This window comes from Castor canadensis, chromosome 17, assembly GCF_047511655.1.
Source record: "Castor canadensis chromosome 17, mCasCan1.hap1v2, whole genome shotgun sequence".
Classification (NCBI taxonomy): Eukaryota; Metazoa; Chordata; class Mammalia; order Rodentia; family Castoridae; genus Castor; species Castor canadensis.
This window is the reverse complement of record NC_133402.1, coordinates 46,747,019-46,761,249: the sequence shown is the minus strand read 5'-3', so window position 1 is coordinate 46,761,249 and position 14,231 is coordinate 46,747,019. Positions and strand designations below refer to the sequence as shown.

Here is a 14,231-nt window from a genome sequence, read left to right as displayed (position 1 = left end):
TCCTTCCATTATGGAAAGAGCAGTGCTTTGTCCTTGTTGGAATAGATCTTAACACCAGATGCTTTTCATCAGGGAAAGAGGTGCTTTTCCTGAATGCAATGCTTCTACAGACACTACCATCTGTGTGGATTTACAGAATTGCTTTATCCATCATCATGGTATTCCAAATAACAGTATTTCCACTAAAGCAAGTGAAGTGTGGCAATTGGCTCATACCCATGCAATTTACTAGTCTTACCATGTCCCCATAATCAATCCTGAAACAGTGGAAGGGCCTTTCGAAGACTCAGTTACAGTGCCAGCTAGGTGGCAGTATCTCACAGGACAGGGGCAATATATGGTGCTATTTCTCCCATAGCCAAGACTTGTGAGTCCAGCAATCAGGGGATAGAAATGGTGACACCATTCACTATTACTCTTAGTGAGCCACTAGCAAAATTTTGGCTCCCTGTTCCCATGACTTCATGCTTTACTGGTCTAGAAGTCCTAGTTCCAAAGGGAAGAATGCCTCCACCAGGAAACACAACAGTGATTACATTGAGATAGCAGTTAAGACTACCACCCAGCCACTTTGGGCCCCTCTTGCTTCTGAATCAACAGGCTAATAAGGGAATTAACATACTGGTTGGAGTAACTGGTCCTGATTAACAAAAGGGAATTGTGCTGCCACTACAAAGTCTGTCTGGAACCCAGATCTCTTAGGTCATCTCTTAGTACCTCCATGTCCCATGATTAAAGTCAATGGAAAATTATAGCAATCCAGTTCAGGCAGATTGCTGATGGCATGGCTTTCAGAAATGAAGGTTTGGGTCACCCACTAGACAATGAATCATGATCAGCTAAGGTGCTTGCTGAGAGCAAAAGAAATATGAATGGATAATGGAAAAGGGTAGTTGTAAATACCAGCTACAACCATGTGGCCAGATACACAAATAAGGACCGAACTGACAAGAGAATTTCTTCTTATTGTGTTATATGTTTGTACAAATATGTATTAAGCAAATAAGTTGTTTTTCCCCTCTTTACACACTTGTCATCTTACATAAGGTATATTCATAGTAATTAACTTCACAGCATAGTATTTAAGTTATAGGGTATCAAGGAAAAACGTCAATATCACACAAGGACTTTGCAACCTGTTCTGAAGAAAGGTTAGAGCATTTTCAGTTTATGCAAGAGTTGTCTCATGTTTGGAAGTGTGACTTTGTCATAAATATGTAGATATAAGTATAGGGATAGATATAGATATAGATATAGATTATATATGTATATGTATATATATATATATATATATATATATATATATCTCCATTCCACTGGTTCTGTTTCTCTGGTGGAACCCCTTACTTATCCACATCTCAATAAAAGAGAAACAAAACAACCTTGGTGGAAAAGTTGGTCATGGGTATTCAGATCTCAGAGAAGTGAAAGGGAAAGTAACAAGGCACCCTTTCCTCTTTTTGCTAGAAAAAGTAGGAAATAGCATGTGTATGCCGCATGTTATGTAGAAGTAACAGTGATAGTCCTTTACCTGATCATCCCTGAATCTGGGAATTGGGAACTAAGTTGTTCTTTCTGAAATCCACTAGCAAATTCAACGTGCACAGATCAAGATGGACTAAACCCAAGGCTGTCCGTGAACAACATGGCTGGAAGTTTGGGTACTCATTTCTCCTTACAAGAAAAATGAACAACCAGCTGCAATGCTCAAAGTTCTACCCTTCCCTTCCCCACTGTCCTCTGGGGAGGGCCCAGATAGAAGATGTAGAGCTGCAGATGAACACTTTTTAATGGTCCCTGCATAACATTGCAGAATAACCTGCAAACCAGATATGCAATTTTCAATCTCTCACTCAAGTGACCATAGAGAATTCCTTATGAAATTATGAGATGCAGGTGGGAGAAAGAAGGCAGTGTAGTAAAAGGAGGGTCCATAGGCAGGTGGTCCACTTCTTCATGGAACTCGCTTGTACCTTCAGGGCCTGTTCAGGCTTGGTCTCATATGGACTGATGATGAAGCACTGCAATGCACACCCAACCTTATGACTTAGTGAGTCAGACAAGTGAGGTTGGAAGGGCTGTTTCTACTGGCAAAGAAGACTCAGCAGAATTGAAGGATTTAATGGGATTTCCCATACATCCCCATTGCAATTTTCAAGATCTCGTTCCTTCCTAATCAGTGCCCTCACTTTACAGAAGATATCCTGCAAAGCTTGATTCAACTTACTCTGTAATTCAGCCACCAGCAAGATGAGACTCAGGATTTAGTTTTCAGAAATCCCAGCACTTTGGCTGCAGAGATAGGATTTCTTTAAGGAAAGACAGAAGCTTTTGGGTCATTTATGCAGAACTCGAGCTGGCAATTTGTAGCCTTGATCTCATCTTTTTCTTTTCCTAGTTTTTCTAGCACACTGAGGAGTAACAAGTCTGTCTCATTATGAACCTAATTTTGAATAAATGTCCTAAGGTACATAGTCACCCAGAACCTTGCCTTTTATAAGTGTTTGATTAGGAGCATCCAATGATGATGTTTTGCCACGTCTTATCATGCTACTGGAAAGAGCATGCTATTTTACTACTGGAAAGGGTCAGTAGTGGCTTTTTTTTTTTTCTCCTACCCCATGTCTCCCCATTCACAATGCAGAGCAGTCACAGGGCCCTGGCTGAGGTATATTGGGGTAGGTTTACTTTGCCTCCTCTTTCTATACTGTCAGTGTAGGAACACAGCCTGTGGTAAACACCAGGAGGCCTCCTTAGTGGCTTTAAATCTAATAATTAGAGAAGTGATTCAGACAATTTGTCCCTAAGATTCTGTTCTTCTAGAACCAAAAATCCGTGTAAATCATATTTCCACAAGAGAAAGAACCAGCAGGATATAAGGTTATAGGAGATAGATCGATGATAGATAGATGACACATAGCTAGATGAGAGATAGACAGATAGAGAGACAGATAAATAAACCGCAAGGAATCGTCCTAGTCAATTGTACGGTTGAGTAGGCAAGTGCTGTAGATCAGGCTGTAAAGCAGGCTTTCTGGAACTCTCAGGCAGAAGCTAACCGTGCAGTCCACAGGCAAAACTTCTTCCTCGGGGAAACAGTTCTGCATTCAGGCCTTTCAACTGACTGCATCATTGAGCCCACTTGTATTATTAAGGATATCCTCCTTTATGTAAAGGCAATTGATTGTAAATGTTAACACATTCGTGACACCTCAATCTGTGAATGACTGAATACTATGGAATACAGCCTAGCCAAGTTGGCACATAAAACTGGCCATCACCATTGTATAATTAAAGTACAATAAACTACACATATTTAAAATGTGTTATTTGATTCATTTTGACATAGTGCAATCTCATGAAACTATCAGCAAAATCAAGGTAACAAATTTCTTCATCACCCCAAAAAAGATTTTTTGTGTCCCTTTGTAATCCATCCCTCCCCCCTGCCCTACCCACAGGCAACCACTGATCTGCTTTCCATCACTACAGATTAGTTTGCATTTTCTAGAACTTTATATAAATGGAGTCATATAGCATGTACTCTTTCTTCTTACACTCAACATCATTGTTTTGAGATTCATCCATGTTGAGACATCACCAATATTCCTTTTGAATGCTGAGTGTATTTTACTGTACAGATACTACAGTTGATTCATCCATTCACCTGGGGATGGACATCTGGGCTCCTCTGAGTTTTGCATGATTATAACTAAGGCTGTTATAATCATTTGTAAACAAATATTTGCATGGACATTGTCTTGGGTTCTCTTGAGCAAATACTGTGGAGCAAGTTGACTGGGCCATATAGGTACATGCTAACTTTTTGAGAAACTGCCAAATGGCTTTCCAAAATGGTTATGCCATTCCTCCAAGTTTTAAATTTGTCACCTTTGTTTTGTTATTTGGGTCATAAAGTTTATATGAAAAAGAAATTGAATGAAATCTTGAAATGTTAATTTGGTATATATAAAAGTGGGGGCTCCCCTATACCAACCAGTTCTAAGAGCAGTAGGGGAAGAGAGGAAAAGGACAGTCCACCACAGCCTAAGGACTCAGAGGCTTTTGGCATTCTTACTCTCCAGCCCAGACTAAAGGTTAGGAAGAACCATGGCTCCTCACAAACCAGAGACTTAGAGCCACTTAGAGTTGAATTGAATCCCACTTGGTCACCATTTTCTTGCTGTTTAACTTTGGGTGGGTGACTTTGACCCCTGGGTCCCTTGGGAGACCCATCTTGCTGGAGCTGGTTGGTCTGATTAGACCATGAGACCCTGGGGTATAGAGTCCACAGCTCCTGTATTACAGCAATTAGTTCCTGCCAAGAGTCCCCTCAGATGTGGGTCCAGAGATCTCTGAGGCCCTGTTTCTGCCCCGAGTCTCATCTCCCCACAGATGGGCTTAGACATTATTTGTGGTAACTGGGTCCCTGTCCACATTGTGGGTGTCCTTGAAACTGAACTTCTGCTTCTGTATGTCTAAGGATGGAACTCAATTCTGGCTTGTCCAGTCTAACCAGTGTTTTAGATCTTTCTGTTTAAGGCAAGAGCATGACCATTTTTCATATTGAAACAAAGCATGAGGAAACATTAAAAAATCAGTGTCAAACTGAATCTTCATATTTAGGGAATAAGCATTTGCTGAACACTTGCTGTATGAGTCCTCTCAATATTGCTTAACTTAGAGAAGAGTAGTTACACACACACACACACACACACACACACACACACACACACACACACACAATGTCCAGGAGGCTAACAAATCTGTGAGGAAAATGCCCAATCTCAAAATAATGTAAAAATTCTATCAAGACAACATGACACTACTATTTTCCTTGAAGAATGATGGATATTTTCAAAGTTAATAACATTTGACTTTGACAAGGTACATGGCAATGGGAACTCCTGTACAGTATTTTGGAAAAGTAAATAAACACAACAATTTTAGAGGACCATCTGGCTAGATCTACAATAATGTAAAATTTCTATATCCTATGACCCACTAATCCTCTATTTCTAGGAGTTAATTCTCTAGAAATATTAACACCAATGCATTAAAGATATACATACATTCCATTGTGTTGTGGTAATTTTAAAAAAGAAGCAAATTTGATGTTTTTAACAGACAAATTGGTAAAAATATGCAATGTAGTATAATACTTTTTAGTTCTTAAAAAGAATGATATGGACTCTCAAAGATGTCCATAACATTTTGTTTAAGAGACGAAAAACAAAGGACAGAAAATACATGGAATGATTTGTATAGTGCAGGAAACACTATACAATTGCTTGTATTTGAATATCCTGAAGTATGTAAATGAACCATGTATGGTGGTTCACACCTGTAATCCCAGAATTGAGAAAGATAAGGCTGGAGGATCAGGAGTTCAAGACCAGACTGAGTTGTACAGTGAGTTCCAGGCCAGCCTGGGCTATACTGCAAGACCCTCAAAGATGTAAACTGAACTGTTAACTATAGAAGCACTCTGATTTCAGTTTTAACATGCAAAGAGCTTGGAAGACATCACCCAACCACCACAATAAGAACACATTGAAAACTGATTACTTTTCTTAGACTCATTAGAGAATTGAAGTCACAGGCAAAAGCACCAACCTCTAAACTGGATAACATAAATCATCTTAACCTGAAGCAGAAAAACCACACATGACCATCTCAAATGATGCGCAGAAAGATCTCAACGCAATCAAATGCCTTTTCAAAATAAAAACATACTCACCAAACTACGAATAGAAGGAAAATTCCTCAACATGATAAAGGCCATATATGAAAAGCCACCAACTATCATTGTACTCAATGACAGAAGATTGAAACTTTTCCTGTAAGATCAAGACAAGGATGAGTTCAAACCCCAGTCCCACCCCTCTCCCCCAAGAAAGACAAGACTGTCCACTTAACTACTTATATTTAACACAGTACTGGAAGTTCAAGCCAGAGCAATTAGGAAGGAAGGGAGGGAGGGAGGGAGGGAGGAAGGAAGGAAGGAAGGAAGAAAGGAGGGAAGGAAGGAAGAAAGGAAAGAAGGAGGAAAGAAGAGAAGGAAGGAAGGGAGAGAAGGAGCGAAAGAGAGGAGAGTAGAGAAAGAGAGGAATGAAGAGGCACCCAAATGGTAAAATTATCTGTATTTGTGTAAGTGTTCCAATTTCAGTATGCCCTTCCCTACACTTGTTATTTTATTTTTGTTTGTTTGTTTTGGGTTTTTTGGTGGTGGTACTGAGGTTTGAACTCAGGGCTTTGCACTTGCTAGGCAGGCACTCTACCAGTTGAGCCACACCTCCGGCCCTCTTTGCTCTTATTATTTTGGACTTAGGGTCTTGCTTTTTTTGCACATGCTAGCCTAGACCACAATCATCCTATTTTATGCTTCTCATTGTAGCTGGGATGACAGATGCATGCCACTGTGCATAGGGCCTTTTAAACTTTTTGCCTGGGCTGGTCTTGAACTGAGATCCTCTTGATCTCAGCCTCCCAAATCCTGGGATTATAGGCCTGCATCATCATGCCCAGCTTAACATCATTCTCAATGGTGAGAAACTAGATGCTTCCCCCCTAAAAATGGGTGTGTGGCAAGGATGTCTCTTTTTCAGCATTTCTATTCAACACTGAAAAGGAAATAAAAGACCCGATACGGTGGGTGGTACACACCCGCAATCCCAGCCACTTGGGAGGATGAGACAGGAGGCTCTCAAGTTCAAGGCAACTTAATGAGACCCTGTCTCAAAGTTAAAAAGGATGGGGGCGGCAGCTTAGGAGTAGAGTGCTTGTCTGGAGTGCATGAGGACCTGAGTTCAGGTCCTCAGTGCCAGGAGGAAAGTAAAAGGGAAACGGAAGGTATATGACTCGGAGGGAAGTGTAAGTGACACGAAACACAGAAGCACCATTTCTGCTGCAAGTCGCTTGTAGAGGAGAGGTGTAGCTCCAGGTGAGTTCCTTCACAGATGTTTTAAACTTATGTTTTCCTCCCATTTAATAGCCTATGCCTGCAATTCTTAAGCTTCAGTGGACATCAGAACCACCTAGAGGGCTGGTAAATATGAAGACTTCTGAGTCCTACCTCTGCAGGCTCCGGCTGCTTTCATCTGGGATTTCCCAGGGAATGACATTGTTTTGGAGAGGGTAGTCTCCACACCATACTTTAACTAGAACCGACATACCTACTAGTTTTCTTTTGCTTTTGCTGAAGGAAGTAGAGACTCCAAGTCTTCATGTAAGATCTCATAATTGTTGATGGTTACATAATTTAGAGCTGCTTCTCTCTCTCTCTCTCAGTGGGACTGGTGTTTGAACTCAAGACTTCACACTTGCAAAGCAATGAGCCATGCCTCCAGTCTACTTGCTCTGGTTATTTTGGAGATGGGGGTCTCACAAACTATTTACCTTGGCTGTCCTCAAACAGAGATCCTCCAGATTATAGCCTTCCAAGTAGCTAGAATCACAGGTGTGAATCACAGGTGCCCAGCTAGAGCTGCACTTCTCAATCTAAATTACATTGTGGGCTAGAAAGCTAAATTCGTTGTCTTAGAGTTGAGGTAGGCCATGGGGATGGCGATGAGAAGAGGTGGTATGCAAAAGGGAGCCAAACCCCTAAAATGTCTCATCTGCAAATTTTGTAATTCAGTTCAAAATACTTTATAATTTCCTTTTGATTTCTTCTTTGACTTATAGACTCTTTAGAAGTATGTTAGTAACATTTCTAAATTATTGGAACTTTTTAAGATATCTTATTGCTACTGATTTCTAATACTTTTGGGTCGTTCCATTCACTGTAAATATGCTAATTTATTTTCTTTCCTCTGAGTGTCTCTGTGTGTTTTTCCTTTTGTGAAACAGGGTCTCCTTTTGTAGTCCATGTTGGCCTTGAACTCACAATCCTGCCTGAGCTTCCCAAATCCTGGGATTACAGCATGGCCACCATACCCACATCTATTTTCCTAAGCACAGTTATAATATGTACATTTTAATCTTTATTTGCAAATTCCAACATGTATCCCATCTCAGAGTCAGCTTCTTGGTTGTCTTCTCTTTTGAATTATGGGTTATGTTTTCCTATTTCTTCATATACTAAGTTGTTTTGTATCCTAAATACTGTGATTGTTACATTGTGGAGACTCTGGATTCTGTTTCATTCTTCTGAAGAGTGCTGATTGTTTATTTGCTATTTGTTTGAACAGGCATTAAGTTGGCAGACTCATACTCTAAACTCTGTCTCTCCTGAAAGGAGCAGGAGTTCAAATCTTGCTCATTTCTTTTAGCTATTGCTAGTACATCCAAGGTTCAGAGGTCAGGCAGACATTTGGGTAGGATATGTGTGTGTGTGTTCATATATATATATGAAAAAATTATGAGTTTTCTACCAGAATTTTAGCTGTTCCCCGTGATCAAGTGCTGCCCCCAAGCCAAAATCACAAAGCTGGGGGTCTTGCCCTTTATCATTCAACTGTTCTCCTCTTTCAAATGCTAACCCCCTTCAGCATCCACCTGCTTTTGCTAGTTCCTCAGTGCCCTCAGGAACTTGTATTTTGATTGGTTGGCTTTGGTTCAGGATTTATAGATCTTTATTTGGTCACCTAGGAGCTTACTCAGTCATTACCAAAAGTAGGACCCAGCTATGCTGTCTTCTAAATAATCCAGTACTAGATAACTTGGCAGGCATGGACTGTAAAGTGATCTTTAGAGTCAAGCAGCATCAAGTAAGACCATAGTTTAAGAAAAGACTGAGTAAGGTTGGGGAAGATAGAAGTTAACTGGATTGACCAATGGTTCCCTGTTATCCCAGACCAGTCTGAGGACTTCTTTTATTCTAGAAAATTGTGAACTCCACTGATAATAGAAGTATGTGTTTATCTTGCTTTGGTGATATAGGCAAGAGGGTCTTACTATGTAGCCCAGGGTGGCCTCAAACCAGTGATCCTCCTGACTCCACCTCCCAATTACTAGGACATGCACCACCACATCCACCTAAGGAATGCAAATTAGAATCAAAAGAAGCCAACACATCTCTATTCTATGTTCATGAGAGATGTTAAAATGCTGTCTTTTAGCAAATTAAAATAAAGGTGGGTAAGATGTCTTCTTTCTCAGGAAATGTCATTTAGTTTTGAGAAATTTCCAACCATGAAACTGGAGTGCTAATGTTAATCAGATGAGTCAGTCATAGAGTGCTTGTCTTGCGTGTCCAATGTCCTGGGTTCCACCCCGAGAACCCCTCCCCCCTCAAAAAGTCCATGCCTTTCAGTGGGTCAGAGGAAAGACAAGATTTATTCAGTGGACTTTAGGTTCACCTGTATAATATAAAGAATGCTCAGGAGACCCCTGTCCAAAAGTATCTCCACTTCCAACCTGTCATACTGTAGACTAGAAAGTCCCAGACATTTGCCTAATTTCCAATTTCATTCTACGTCATAAACTCATGCTTATGTCCTAGAACCCAGCATCCATCAGAGTGTCTGGCAAATATCAGTGGTCATCAAGGCTGTGGCTCTGACTGAGTCAGATATGCTCATCTGTAAAATGCTCAATTTGTACATGTCAAAAGATATCAGAAGACCACACACACACTCAAAATGCTAAAGAGCACCATGGATTAGTAATATTAAGTAAAGTGCTTTTAAAAACCCATAAGAAACTGGGCACGTTAGCACGTCTATAATCCCAGTACTGAGCAGACTGAGGCAGGAAGATCATGAGTTCAAGACCAGCCTTGGCTACAAAGACAGATCCTGTCTCCACAAACCCAAAAACAGAACACAACAAGAAAAATCCACAAGAAAAGCATTACTATTCAATGAAAATGAATAAGGAAAAATCCATAAATCCTTTAAAAATAAGCAACACACGCAGACAGTAAGCATGAAGAAGCATGTGTGTTCCTCTTTAGGGATCAAAGAATACAACTTAAAACCATCTTATCTAATATTTCAACATTTATTGGTTGAATAAATGAATTAATATCTCTGGGATCATTAGCCCTGCTTTGTAGATGAAGAACTAAGGCTCAGATAGGTTAAATAACTTGGCCAAGAGCACAGTAATGGGGTCCAATTTGATCTCAAGTCTCTGAATCCAGTTTCACTGCTCTTCCTCCTCCCCTCAATCTACTGAGAAACAGCTGGCATAAGGATGGATGCTCAATTACCAGTCTGCAAGGAGAGAGGAGACTTATGACAGAATGTAAATCAATGTACTGTGACCTTCATCAAGACAGTCTTGCTTTGGAAAAGAAAAATGTTATCCAAACCAACCAATGATTAGTGACTTTGTGTTCTGGCACAAATTCTTAATTTTGTTACAAATGCTGGTCCATGGAGCATTCTTTTTTGTGATAGGGGTTCTTAGCTATCTCTAGCCCATGTGACTTTAAACTCTACATGTCTGTCATTTCAGTTGCTCTCGGCATCCCTGCCATCTGGTCCAGATGGAGTACTCTGGCATCTATGAGTCTACCACGGCTTTTTATTACGATGCTCTGAGTATCCTGTGTGAGAGTAAGACCATACTGTTTGCCACCATCTCCACTACCGTCCTGTACTCTCTGGTGTTCCTCCTTAGCCTGGTGGGCAACAGCCTGGTGTTGTGGGTCCTGGTGAAGTACGAGAACCTCGAATCCCTCACCAATATCTTCATCCTCAACCTGTGCCTCTCAGACCTGATGTTCTCCTGCTTATTGCCTGTGTGGATCTCAGCACACCACTGGAACTGGGTCCTGGGAGATTTCCTCTGCAAGCTCCTCAGTATGGTCTTCTCCATCAGCCTCTACAGCAGCATCTTCTTCCTCACCATCATGACCATCCACCGCTACCTGTCAGTAGTGAGCCCCCTCTCCACCCTGGGTGTCCACACGCTCCGCTGCCGTGTGCTGGTGATCACAGCTGTGTGGGCTGCCAGCATCCTGTCTTCCATCCCTGATGCCATCTTCCACGAGGTGATCGCCTCAGAATGTGTTTATTCCAAAGACCAGGGACTCTTAGCCTCAGTCTACCAGCACAACATCTTCTTCCTTCTGTCCATGGGAATTATCCTGTTCTGCTACGTACAGATTCTCAAAACCCTGTTCCGCTCCAGATCCAAGCAGAGGCACCGAACAGTCAGGCTCATCTTCACCATCGTGGTGGCATACTTCCTCAGCTGGGCCCCCTACAACCTCATCCTGTTTCTGCAGACACTCCTAAAACTCAAGGTCATCCAGAAATGCGAGGTCAGCCAGCAACTGGATGTTGCCATGCTCATCTGTCGAAACTTGGCTTTCTCCCACTGCTGCTTCAATCCTGTGCTCTATGTCTTTGTCGGGGTCAAGTTCCGTAGACACCTTAAGAGTCTCTTCCGGCAGGTCTGGCAGAGCCGGCAGCAGACAATGAGCCCTGCCCCGTTTCCCCACAGCCCTGGTGCCTTCACCTACGAGGGGCCCTCCTTCTACTAAGGATGGTGCGTGTGGAGGTGGCCTGGGATGCAAGAGGGGAGCAAGGACAAGTGGACCAGGAAGAGAATTGCAAAAGAGATACACAGTGAAAAAGCCACCTGTCACTGCAGTGGTGGGGAAGAACAAGGTCATGACACCTGTGGGTCCTATATCCCCGCCTCTTGGCAAAGTTGCTCCCCCCCTGTGCATTTTATATTCCATGCAATACAACTCTTCTTGGATTCTGAGTTTTCCATTCATTCCTTCACTTAGACATGGATTGCTTGCCAGTGATTGGTCAGAATATCCTAAAACATAAAAGGATTTCAGGAAAGGAATATCCTTCCAGACTTCAGGAGGGCCTAAAGCTCAGTGTGTGTAGTGCAGTGCAGTGCAGGTTGCTGCACCCAAGGGTGGTCCCAGCTGACAGTTCACTTGGAAGGGGGCTGGCTCTGTGTTCCTTAGTGACTGCTGGATGAGGCTGTCTGCAGGACAAGAGTAATCAGACCCTCAAATAATCATAATCACAACAAAACCTGGATTCTAAAAGCCCACAACTAGACTGAAGACAGCTCAGTATCCTAGCGCTATAGCCTTCACACCGAACCTGGCCCTTAAATATTTAGCTCATAAATATGGTATAGAAGAAACGCATATACAGTAAGCCTGCCTTATTCACAAATCTATTATGTTAGCTTTGAAGCAAGTGAGGTTAAAAAAAAAGTTAAAAGAAATTTCAAAAACAAAATTTTTAAATTCCCACGTGTATTACACAGCTCAGTTGATGTGGAGCTTTCAGTCAGTAGTGTGTTATCATCGGTTGTGTTTTTTTTTTTTTCATTTTTCTTTTATTATTCATATGTGCATACAAGGCTTGGTTTATTTCTCCCCCCTGCCCCCACCCCCTCCCTTACCACCCACTCCACCCCCTCCCGCTCCCCCCCTCAATACCCAGCAGAAACTATTTTGCCCTTATCTCTAATTTTGTTGTAGAGAGAGTATAAGCAATAATAGGAAGGAACAAGGGTTTTGCTGGTTGAGATAAAGATAGCTATACAGGGCATTGACTCACATTGATTTCCTGTGTGTGGGTGTTACCTTCTAGGTTAATTCTTTTTGATCTAACCTTTTCTCTAGTTCCTGGTCCCCTTTTCCTATTGGCCTCAGTTGCTTTAAGGTACCTGCTTTAGTTTCTCTGCATTAAGGGCAACAAATGCTAACTAGTTTTTTAGGTGTCTTACCTATCCTCACCCCTCCCTTGTGTGCTCTCGCTTTTATCATGTGCTCAAAGTCCAATCCCATTGTTGTGTTTGCCCTTGATCTAATGTCCACATATGAGGGAGAACATACGATTTTTGGTTTTTTGAGCCAGGCTAACCTCACTCAGAATGATGTTCTCCAATTCCATCCATTTACCAGCGAATGATAACATTTCGTTCTTCTTCATGGCTGCATAAAATTCCATTGTGTATAGATACCACATTTTCTTAATCCATTCGTCAGTGGTGGGGCATCTTGGCTGTTTCCATAACTTGGCTATTGTGAATAGTGCCGCAATAAACATGGGTGTGCAGGTGCCTCTGGAGTAACAGTCTTTTGGGTATGTCCCCAAGAGTGGTATTGCTGGATCAAATGGTAGATCGATGTCCAGCTTTTTAAGTAGCCTCCAAATTTTTTTCCAGAGTGGTTGTACTAGTCTACATTCCCACCAACAGTGTAAGAGGGTTCCTTTTTCCCCGCATCCTCGCCAACACCTGTTGTTGGTGGTGTTGCTGATGATGGCTGTTCTAACAGGGGTGAGGTGGAATCTTAGTGTGGTTTTAATTTGCATTTCCTTTATTGCTAGAGATGGTGAGCATTTTTTCATGTGTTTTCTGGCCATTTGAATTTCTTCTTTTGAGAAAGTTCTGTTTAGTTCACATGCCCATTTCTTTATTGGTTCATTAGTTTTGGGAGAATTTAGTTTTTTAAGTTCCCTGTATATTCTGGTTATCAGTCCAATCTCGTGATCTACTCAGTGTTTCCCTGCCCTTATTTTCGTGAAAATCTGCCTCACTAAAAGCAAAGTGAAAGTTATAGAAATCCTCCCAAGACAAAAAAAAAAAGGCTTGTAATATGCCTAAGTGATAAAGTGAAAATTTGAGATTTGTTGGAAGGCAGCATGGCTTTAGCAGAAGTTGAGTGGTGTTATAGAAAAAACAAGTCAAGCATCACAGTACAGTGCTGAACTGTGTGCATCCTGAGGGTGCATGGTTTTTCCTCCATGGTTGACTCCTTGGAACCAGATACCCACTGACACCAAGGCTCTACAGTAATGCATGCTACCTTCTGCACTAAAAAGGATACAAAAATAAACAAGATATAGTTGCTAACCTCCAGGTGCCACCAATCCAGCCCTGAAGCCCAGATAAGCAAAGCCTACCTTGACCAAGGCATGAAGTCCCCTCCAATAGGTCATCCCTTCTAGATAGAGCTAACTTCACACTGGTCACTTTCCACCTAAAATGTCCTCCTCCCACTTGATTGATGGTGCCAGATTGCTCCATCATCCACTCTCCAACCTTTAGGTTTTCTTAAAGTCCTGCATTTTCTTCCCCTCAGCTTCCACAATCAGGTTCTATGGACTCCACCTTCCAGTGTCTCTCTGCCTTGTTCCTGCCATTACATACTCATGACTTCATTCTGGCAATGACCTCAATTTTTCAGCGTCTTTCTGCTGCTCCTCTCTTTCACAACTAGGCCATCCTGGGGCTTATTGGCTCCTCATTGCTTACAAATAAATTGCAAACACCTTAACAAAGTTTTTAAAATCTCC

At 41.7% G+C, this 14,231-nt stretch overlaps 1 protein-coding gene and 1 non-coding gene across 2 annotated transcripts; one reads left to right on the top strand and one right to left on the bottom strand.

Moving 5' to 3' along the window:
- Nucleotides 1–2,619: 2,619 nt before the first annotated feature.
- Nucleotides 2,620–2,750, bottom strand: LOC141418711 (small nucleolar RNA SNORA51). Its single transcript, XR_012443365.1, has one exon. It is a non-coding gene; the product is annotated as a small nucleolar RNA SNORA51 (small nucleolar RNA).
- A 4,148-nt stretch (nt 2,751–6,898) lies between these two features.
- Xcr1 (X-C motif chemokine receptor 1) lies at nt 6,899–11,792 on the top strand. Its single transcript, XM_020178081.2, has 2 exons — nt 6,899–6,943; nt 10,405–11,792. The coding sequence occupies exon 2, from the start codon at nt 10,436–10,438 to the stop codon at nt 11,435–11,437; it is 1,002 nt and encodes a 333-aa protein (XP_020033670.2). The 5' UTR covers nt 6,899–6,943; nt 10,405–10,435; the 3' UTR covers nt 11,438–11,792.
- The last annotated feature ends 2,439 nt before the right edge of the window (nt 11,793–14,231 follow it).